At 38.6% G+C, this 10,568-nt stretch overlaps 1 protein-coding gene across 1 annotated transcript; it reads left to right on the forward strand.

Annotated features, from left to right (window-relative positions):
* The first annotated feature begins 9,300 nt into the window (after window positions 1–9,300).
* On the forward strand, window positions 9,301–10,208 carry LOC139147229 (uncharacterized). The gene is made up of 2 exons (XM_070718251.1): window positions 9,301–9,669; window positions 9,866–10,208. Exons 1-2 carry the CDS (start codon window positions 9,366–9,368, stop codon window positions 9,943–9,945), a joined length of 384 nt encoding a protein of 127 aa, XP_070574352.1. The 5' UTR covers window positions 9,301–9,365; the 3' UTR covers window positions 9,946–10,208.
* The last annotated feature ends 360 nt before the right edge of the window (window positions 10,209–10,568 follow it).

Below are 10,568 nucleotides of genomic sequence, written 5' to 3' on the forward strand. Positions count from 1 at the left end.
CCTCTCAGATCGCACCAGACTGCACCATTGCACACATCAATATCTTAAACTTTCCATGCAAGATAGGGGAAAGCCCCTGTGACACTTTCCCCCTAAGCCTCTCACGTGTTCTCCCCCTGTACTTTCAAATTCTGCCCGGTCAGATATCCTAGTGAAAACCCTGTCATAATACCCATCCAAATTAAACAATATACTGTATGGTTAGATACTGCGTGAGCTTTTATATCTTTATTTTATTGTGACTTGCAATTTCATTTTGATGGGTTCACCTTTTTTGAACCATCATGAGATAACTGATGATAGTCTACCAGAGTACATCCGGATTTCAAAGGTCTTTACTGTTGCTGTATTTTGTAAATTTTACAAATACATGTATTTGTATTTAACTTTTCTAAGTGGGGGATCAGTCAAAATTTCAGAGTTAGAGAGGGGAGTTACTCAAATTCATCATGGTTGACGGGGGGGGGGGTGTCACTTGAAATTTCTGAGTTTCAGGCCGTAAATAATGACGGCTCCCTTATATACAACGCATCACAAACTTGATGACAAAGAAAAAAAATTTGCATTGCTACTCCATTTGGAAAAAAAAAATTGATGCAGCTCTGACAGTAGAAAAAAAAAATTGCTGTCACTGTGACAGGAAAAAAAAATTTGCTCCCATACCCATTTCCTCCATATCCCCCCAAAAAAATCAAATGGTTCTCCCCTAAGTATGCGAAAGTCAGTTCGCTAGGCTGTTGTGTCAATGTTTATTTAATTTAAAAAAGTGACAACGTATCCTTGTTACATGGACGGTCTGACCGTGTTTCATGTCACAACTTCCAGTCGGAAACGGACAGTGACTTTCACAGCTCACATGCTCCTGACAAACAGCCGTAGTCACGTTATATTTTGTCACGTAAGGGAGCCGTCATTATGGCCTGGGGGGGGGGGGGGGGTCGGAGAAATCTGAAGGGGGGGGTCACTCAAAAAATCGAAAGCTACGAGGGGGGTTGCTCAAAAGTGGAGAACAAGAAGGGGGGGGCTACTCAATTTTGTTGATATGCACTGAAGCATTTAGTGAAGTTATGAATTAATACAACAATAATAGTAAAGAACAGCAATATGTATGCTTGAGATATATGTATGTTCATACCCGATATATGTACTCACACACACACGCACACACGCACACACACACACACACACACACACACACACACACACACACACACACACACATACATATATATATATATATATATATATATATATATATATATATATATATATATATATATATATATATATATATATATCATAATACAGGTGGTTTCAAGTAGAAACTAAAATCTCATTACACTATGTGTTTCACGTTCTTGTGATCTTCAGACGAGAATGATCAGCTATTCGACGTGGCAAGCCTTATGTCAGAGGCTAGTACTGAGTACATTTTTCAGTATTTCCTGATTAAAGATTGATATACTTGCCTGATCATTCATGAGAAGCGTCTATATTCTACATTGTATAGGTTACCGATAGGGGAAAATGTGTAAAGCAAGCTAATTATGATTCTATAAAGTTTAAAACCAGTGGAATGCCTTGACAACAAACCCATCTTTTATTGCAGGAAAATAATAATAAATAATAAATGTGAATAAATGTATGTCTGTCGCTATTTTTTCGTTTTCAAAAAATGTAATCTTCATTGAAATCAGTGAACTGAAATATAGGTTTTGGAATACTGTCTCAGATTTCTGTTCCTTTGAGTTTTTTATACGAAAAAGATCTGAAAAAAATATTTCCCAAGTGCCACCAAATAACACCATTTTAATCTCTATTTTTCAAAAACTCCAACAGCAGGAGGCCCCCCCCCCCTCGGCGACCGCTTGCGCGGTCGCTTGTGGTGCTTTCGCACCACATCTTCGCCCTCTTGTAAACAAATCCTACGGAGAACACTGCATCAGAGCACCGGACAGACCTGTACATCAGCCCCTGTCACAGCAATGGAACCTCTTTCCGACACAGACCTGTACCACAGGGTTTAATCAGGGTCTGTACAGGGCCTGTCGCAGCAGCAATCCATTTTACTATATAGATATTTAACTTTCCCGATTTTCATTTTGTTATTTGGGGGGGGGGGTCACTCAAAATTTCTGAAGCAGAGAGGGAGGGTTACTCAAACACACCATGGTTGGCAGGGGGTTCACTCGAAATTTTGGAGTTTCTAAAGAAATTCCTCCGACCCCAGGCCGTAAATAATGACGGCTCCCTAATTGATCTCTTTCTTCGCACAACGACTCCGTTGCATACACGTAGCTGCAATAATTGTAGCCTTGGTTGGCCGTGGGGCTTTGGCTTCTGGGGTTGGGGCAAGGCGCCAGCGGCACGACAGAAGCCCAAACCCCACGGCCACCAAGGCTACAATTATCGCAGCTAGTGTACACGGGGCTGAGCTACAATATAAATATATATATATATATATATATATATATATATATATATATATATATATATATATATATATATATATATATATATATATATATATATATATATATATATTACAATTATCATGGTGTTTTGGTCAATGCTAAGACAAGTTAAAGCATGTGAAAAACAGTAATATATAGCCATGAGTTTATCATTTTGACATGGGGGCGTTTTACGGCTGAATTTAAATTTTGGAGAGTTGAGTAGCAACCTTTACTAGATCTATTAAAAGAACACATTTTAACTAGTTTTAAAGCAGGTCGCGATCGCATCTCAAGTTGCTAGGAATGGGATTTACATACGTTCTCTCGTTGAAAGTTTCTGTTATTGAGTCAAGACAATTATTAAATGTAAACAATATTTTTTCCTTTGAAATTATTAGCACACAAACATACTTCATTGACAGGTAGAACGCCGGGAATTTCGACACTATTTTAGGGGATAAACCACTAAATATATTTTTCCGTTAGAGCCAAAATAGTAGAAAATTTATCGGACGTGTTTGCTGAGAAAGCTTCAGGGTTTTTTTGTTAAAATCAATTCAAACAGAAAGTACTTGTCCTCAGTTCTTGCATTACCGCTCATCGTTTCCCTTCGGGGAATAGTTAGCGAGAGATGGTCGGGTTACAGAAACAGAGTAGTGCAGTCTTCAAAGATAACCGCAGCACCTCCCCTACTTGTATTGGTGAAGACACCTATACGATTGAAGTGCAAACTGGTCATATCATGCACTGTACATGTGGATACCATGCATAACAAAACTCTTACACTGCTACGTACATATTATTACTATTTTATGGCCTTGCTTCAGTTGCTTACGAGTTCTTGACTTATTGGTCACTGGGCGAAAGGTAACATGTGTAAGTATTACGCAACAGAGTCATTGACCTCTCTAACACCAATCTATTTCTGTTCTTTTCACTGTCTTTTACTTTTAACTGCTAACCTGTGAGTCCTTGGCCCTAAGTTAAGATGCAACTCACACGGATGTGATAATCAACTACAAATGGTAGAATGTATGTTTTCCTTCCACACGGCAACGAAAACAAGGCTTAGAGAAGACAAATGTATGTACCACAAAATGAAATGAATTATTCACCACAGGAGCTTTTATTGTCTTTCTGGTAACACTTATTACCTGTGCATTAAGGTATCCTATACATCCATAAAGAAATCACCTGCTATCAAAGTTGAACTTCAAAAATGATTTGTACACTTCACTAGGGTCGACTATTAGATCATAGGTAAGGGGGTCAAAATTGGAAGGGGGTAATCTAACAACTAAAAATACCTGAAATAAATTTGCAGCTATGCTGGTTGTTAAAAGTATTTTCGAATGAAGGACGATCGGTCGAAAAAGGAAACCATGTGCAACATTATCCAAAGCAAAAAGTGATGTCATATTTTGGAGCCCGAATTCGAAAAGCATGCCGGGTCGTGACATCCTGAACACCCCTCCAAAGATCAAATGTTCCAACCACTCTATGCAAATATACCCAACTGCATCGAGGTAGTTCTACCTCCACGCTAATATTAGTAATAACTTAGCCACACTCATCATAATCAAATTTGGTAACACAACGAATTAGAGTTTTTCATGAGTTTTAAATCAATTGCGAAACATGGTACGATGCCTTGCCAACAGCAACGTTTTTCTCACAGTCACCTGTGGTCTATTCCGCTCTGCGTCTATGCGCCCCATAGACGTGTGTACATCTTCTTCTCAGGCATATGTACACACGTCTATCGGGCGCATAGACGCAGAGCGGAATAGACCACACATGCAGGTGACTGTGGTTTTTCTGTGGCATAAATGGCTCAGAAAGTTGACAAATTTGGACGACGACGGCACGATAGCGTAGTATCTAGTGGGTTGATATGTAGTTGGGGGAAGAGGGCGTACAAAGTCTCGATTCGAACAAATGAATAGCACTGGCAGACGATACCCTGCACTAAGAATACAACTTCCAAATTTCTGTCATTTCTGTCATCTGTTAATATTGAATTCTAAATTTTGAAGCATATGGAATTTTATTTTGAGTAATCCGAATTCTTGTATCTCCTACCATACGTTTTATTCTTGCATACCACGAGGTCATTTGGTCTCTGCTGTCTCCAGACGAGTCACAGGATCTTCCTCTTGTATTAAACGATCTTCGTCTTAACAATAACACACAGAAGTGTGTCTCTTGGCACGTTTAGTAAATTAACATATGGTCGTAATGATTTTGTTATGCAACTATTTCTTAAGAAAAGATACAACAGCAAACACTTTCAGTGAACTTTATTGAATTCGAATATCACTAATTCGTTTCGAGAAGAGATACTTTGAAACTGTTTGAAATGCTGCTGGGGTGGTGACTATATTCTGTGTGGAATATGACCAGGTTTGAGAAAGCCGTCGGGAGACGACTATAGATAATACTATAGTAAACTAGATAGTGGCTACATACAGTGAAGCATAGCACTTGGGTGAGAGACCCTGCAATATCGGCTGGACTCCCATGGAGTGAAGTGTCTCTGTTGAAGGTAGAAATGTCTGTAATTTGGGAAAGCGAGGTTTCCCGTTGATAAAGCTGTTGGCGGGAAAAGCCTAGGCACTTGATGGATTAAACAGATTGTCTCAGCGGATGGAATCTGTGGTTGGTAGAATAAACAGTGATAGGAAGCGGTGCCTCAAAGCTGAAATCTTAGAATGTTAGAGTAACTGTAGTAAGAAAATACACCAATAGTGACATAATACAAGAATATATTTCTTAAAATATTCATTGCAACTATTTATACGTGCGTTCATTCATGATTTACCGAGTCAAACTAAAAACACAATGTGCGTCACCCAAAGGACCAAAAACTTGAAAGACTTTTTGTGAGTGAGAATACACGTGACCAGCGTAAAAGATCGTCCCGAGACTTTTCGCGCCAATTCTGTTACGTCATATTTGGCAACACGCACATAAACAAGTTTTGATGATAACGTATATTCGGTAAGGTACCACAGATCAACTAAAGTACAGACTTCTTGGTTAATTTATAGAATCTTTAGTTCGTTGACAAAGTTTCATACAGAATTGCACTTTTTGTCCGCTGATGAATAAAAAGCTATTCCTAGTACAGGCGGTACATACAACCACACGAGAACATTAGCAGATATCAACAAATAAAGCGTACAGCCAATATCAATCGAGAGGCTGTGTTTTGTGATGTAACCCAGATTTAGTTTTAACGTAAACAACAGTCTTTCCGGGGGTTTAATTCAGCTTTGAAGAGCCGCACCGCTATCTATCGTCTGTCAATCTTCTATGCACCTACCGGAGATATGGTCAGCCTCAGGGAGCCGTCATTATTTACGGCCTGGGGGTTGGAGGAATGTGAGGGGTGTCACTCAAAAATTGAAAAGTACAAGGGGCTGCTAAAAATCTGGAGAGAAAGAAGAGGGGTCACTCAATTTTTGGTGCAAAATGAATTGAAACCTCTATCAGATTGCAGCATTTCACACATCAATTTCTCAAAATTTTCGATGTGAGAGGGGGCACCCTCCTCTCGCGCTCTCCCGCTTGGGATAATAGTTCTCACAGTTTTACTTAGTGAAATTACAAATTGAAAACACTTCTCATATCGCACCAGACTGCACCATTGCACGCATCAATTTCTCATTTTTTTTCTAACAGGAGAGACTACAACCAAATCTGGCACTTTCTCCCTCAGCCTCCCGTGTGTTCTACCCGCTGTACTTTAAGATTCTGCCATGTCAGATATCGTAGTGAAAACCTTGTCCTGATATCCAAATTAAACAATACTACATGGTTGGATACTGGTTATAGCGTGAGCTTTTACATGTACATTTTATTGTGACTTTGAATATCATTTGTTGGTTTCATCTTTTTCAACCGTCATGAGATAACCGATGATAATCTAGCAGGGTACACCAGGATATGAAAGGTCTTTACTAGCTGTTGCTGTATTTTTGTAAATTTTACAAATACATGTCTTGATATTTAACTTTTCTAAGTGGGGGAGGGGGTCAGTCAAAATTTCTGCGTTAGAGAAAGGGGTTACTCAAATTCATCAGGGTTGGCAGGGGGCTACTCGAAATTTCAGAGTTACGTTTCCAATGAAATTCCTCAGACCCCTCCCCCAGGCCGTAAATAATGACGGCTCATTAAGACTCTGTCAATTACATCACATGCTTTCCTCGTTACTGACTGACTTTTCCCGCCTAAAGCTGGCGGTGGTTTGATACTAGTTATATACTGTGAACAGTAGTTCAGCGTCACAATAGCAATACGTTTTAGAAGAAATAGAGTGACTATCTTTGTTTTCATTATTTTAAATAGCTGAGAACGTCTATCACAAACAACGCAAACACATTGTTTACTCTGTAAACGACAGAAGAACTGTTATTCGTGTATCAAAGTATCTTGTAAGAAAATGTAATTGACTTGTGATAAAAGAACGTTTCCTAACAGGTATTGACAAAGGGTATTTAACCCATCCGGTCTTTCTGGGTGGTGTCAAGCCATGTGCTTGCAACCATCATGGAGGCAATAGACAGACTATTAGGGGAGAACCATTTGATTTCTGGGGGGGGGTATGGAGGATTTTGAGAAAAAAAAAATTGTCGCCAGGTGAGATAGAAGAAAAAAAAAATTGATCCTGTCATGGCCTGAGAAAAAAAAATTGTCATAACAGACAGAAGTGAAAAAAAAAATTGTCACAATGCACCAGAAATTAGCAAAATTTGGAAACCCTATTCTCATGTATTCTTTGCCGGCGCGCCGCCATAGGCGGCGCAAATGTTTTTACCACAAGTAATTCTTATGTTTTTTTCCCAGCACTTATGATATAAGCATGCACTACATAGGTCTACTTTACACCTCAGTACACTCAATGTTTTCCTTCCCTTTTCTGACCCAAGAAATCATATTTCAGGATTTCTGTTGCAATATCTAATGGCATAGGCACTATCTAAAGGGGACTTTTTGACTTCTGTAAATTGTGAAAATTTTAAAACACAAGACAGGAGTCAATAAACTAGTGTTAAAATCAATATATTATTCTCTCAATATAAATATATTAGGAAGATGTACAAGTTGACAATGAAAAATTGAGGAACACAAATATAATGAAATACAAGGGAGGGGGTCACTAAAAAAATTGAAAATTCAGGGGGGCGTTACTCAAAATGTGGAGAGGAAGAAGGGGGCGGGGTTACTCAATTTTTTTTTTGGCGAAATAAATTGAAACACATCTCAGATTACACCATTGCACACATCCATTTCTCAAAATTTTCAATGCGAGAGGAGGGCACCCCCTCTCGTGTGCTCTCCCCCCCTGGGTCTTCTAACAGTTTTACTGGTAAAAGACAAATTTAAAATACCTGTCGGATTGCACTACACACTGCACCGTGGCGCACATCAATTTCTCAAAATTTTCACAGGATCTAGGACAAAACTGAACTGTTGTGAATTCATCCTTTATTATCACAGAAACATGTTCTCATTTACCTCAGTTCAATGACCATTTTGACAGTTAAACATACCATATTCATGTTTTCATTAGAAGCTGGCAGCTGGAGAAATGACACAAGAAGGTCACAGATTTTCCGTTCCTGTATATTTATTTATCTTCAGTCTCTGGCAAACAGAACTGTTTTCACAAATTGTATTGTCATTGTTTGGTTGTTGAATATTGTGACACAAACACTGATCATGCAAAAAACGTAAAAAAATATTGCAGTGTTCAATGTCATTTTCAAACAGTTTTACAGAGTGCAAAATAACCTGAAAGTCCTCTCAGATTGCACCATTAAACACATCAATTTCCCAAAATTTCCAATACGAGAGGGGGAAACCCCTCTCGTGTTGCTCTCCCCCTTGGAGTGTTCTAACAGTTTCACTTAGTAAAAAAATTAAAAAAACACCTCTCAGATTGCATCAGACTGCATCATTGCACACATCAATATCTTAAAAATTTCCATGCAAGATAGGGAAAAGCCCCTGTGACACTTTCCCCCTAAGCCTCTCGTGTGTTCTCCCCCTGTACTTTCAAATTCTGCCCGGTCAGATATCCTAGTGAAAACTCTGTCATTCAAAATTTCTGAGTTTCAGGCCGTAAATAATGACGGCTCCCTTATATACAACGCATCACAAACTTGATGACAAAGAAAAAAAAATTTGCATTGCTACTCCATTTGAAAAAAAAAATTGATGCAGCTCTGACAGTAGAAAAAAAAAATTGCTGTCACTGTGACAGGAAAAAAAAATTTGCTCCCATACCCATTTCCTCCATACCCCCCCCCCAAAAAATCAAATGGTTCTCCCCTACCTCGATACAACCGCAGACCCTTGAGAAAACAGGGGACTATATGTTGCAACTGATAAAAACTTGTTATTAACTCATTTTTTCACGCTTGGCGTCTATGGCCGAATAGAGATAGCTACACACCTACCTGAATACCATATGAGGTACAACTAATCATGTGGGACTCTCTTCAATGCAAGTATTAGTATTAAGCGGCAACATATAAGGGGTGAACCATTTGATTTCTGGGGGATGGAGGAAGTGGGTGGGGCAACAATTTTTTTTTTCCCATGACTGTGACAGCAATTTTTTTTCTATTGTCAGTCCTGCATCAAATTATTTTTTCTGTATGCAGTGGCAAAGCAAATTTTTTTTTCTCGCTTGCCAATTTTTAATACAATATGCTATACGTACACGTTATTGGTTCACAACCGGATGTTTTAATAACTTGTTGTGTTCATGGTTCTGCTATTAAAATTTTATGTACAACAAATAACTAGTAAAAACCAGACTGACAAACTGACCAGCTGTACTCAAGCTGTGTAGCAGACGTGGAAAAACTCAACAAGAAATCTGCGTCATACCAAGAAAGTATGGTTTTCTACCACTCTCTACAAGCCAAGGTCAAGGCAGTTGTGCAAATGGTAAATGAGAAAATGGCCACCATATCAGCTGTGCATGAGAAATACAAAGAACTGTACGGAGCTAGCCAGCAGGCAGCAGCCAATAACAGGAGAGCTGCTAACGAAAAAAGAAAGAAGAAGAAAAGAGCTGCGATATCAGCATCACTCAATACCAATCCACATGTCAAGGCAAAGTGCCGAAGAGAGATGGCAAAGGACATCCACTCAACTGACATTGTCACTTTATTCAACAGACAAGAAAGGGGAGACAAAGGTAGTCATATCAGCAGATTATTTTGAGTGATGACTTTGTTTATGTTGGAGTAATATAAAAATGCATATAAAAATCACCAATGTTAACGCTTTTGTCCCTTTCCAAAGTGAGAAACCTTTTAATCAAACACAAAACTACTGCAGACAATTTTAATAAGATAACAATTTTCCTTTCTTTCAATTTTCCTTTCCTACAGGTGCTCAGCAGGTACCTGCATGTACCGAACCAAAAAGATACGGGATCTGCCTACTGTCATCCATGAAGCCACTGCCATAGTCTCCAGTAGAGTAATAGTAGCCTGGTTAAACCAGACGGCTGATCTGTTCCATCCACTGAACAGATCAGGTGTCTGGTTAAACCAGGCTGATAGTGACTAGTATAGAAGTGTAGTGATCATACAGTTGTGAAAGTCAGTACTATAGCTGTGTTTTATATAAAATCAGTACTGTCAACTTCTCAGGAAAGAAGTCATGTTTTACAAAAGTTGTGTTTGTATTTCATTATTTGTTATTGTATTTTCATTGCAAGGAAAGACATATATTTTGAGAATAATATATTGCTTTTAAAAAGTAGTTTATTGAATCGTGTCCTTTGTTTTAAATTTTCAGTAGATACAGATCACAGCAAGTCCAATGGTTCCCCTTTTAATACTGACTGTGTCAATGCTTTATTGCAACATATTTAAAACACTGTCATCACAATGAAACTTTGAACATTGTGTAGTATTGAAGTTTATTTATATGCCAGATTTTTTACATCAGGATTCACTCTAAAATATAAAAAATATTAGTGCCGCCGTAGGCGGCCACCCTTCAGCGTTTTTTTTTTAAATCAGTCCCAAACTTTGGGATTTTAGCACATGGCGACAATTTTTTTTCTCTCTTGTCTGTTGGAACAAT

The sequence above is a fragment of the Ptychodera flava genome, chromosome 2, assembly GCF_041260155.1.
Source record: "Ptychodera flava strain L36383 chromosome 2, AS_Pfla_20210202, whole genome shotgun sequence".
Taxonomy (NCBI): domain Eukaryota; kingdom Metazoa; phylum Hemichordata; class Enteropneusta; family Ptychoderidae; genus Ptychodera; species Ptychodera flava.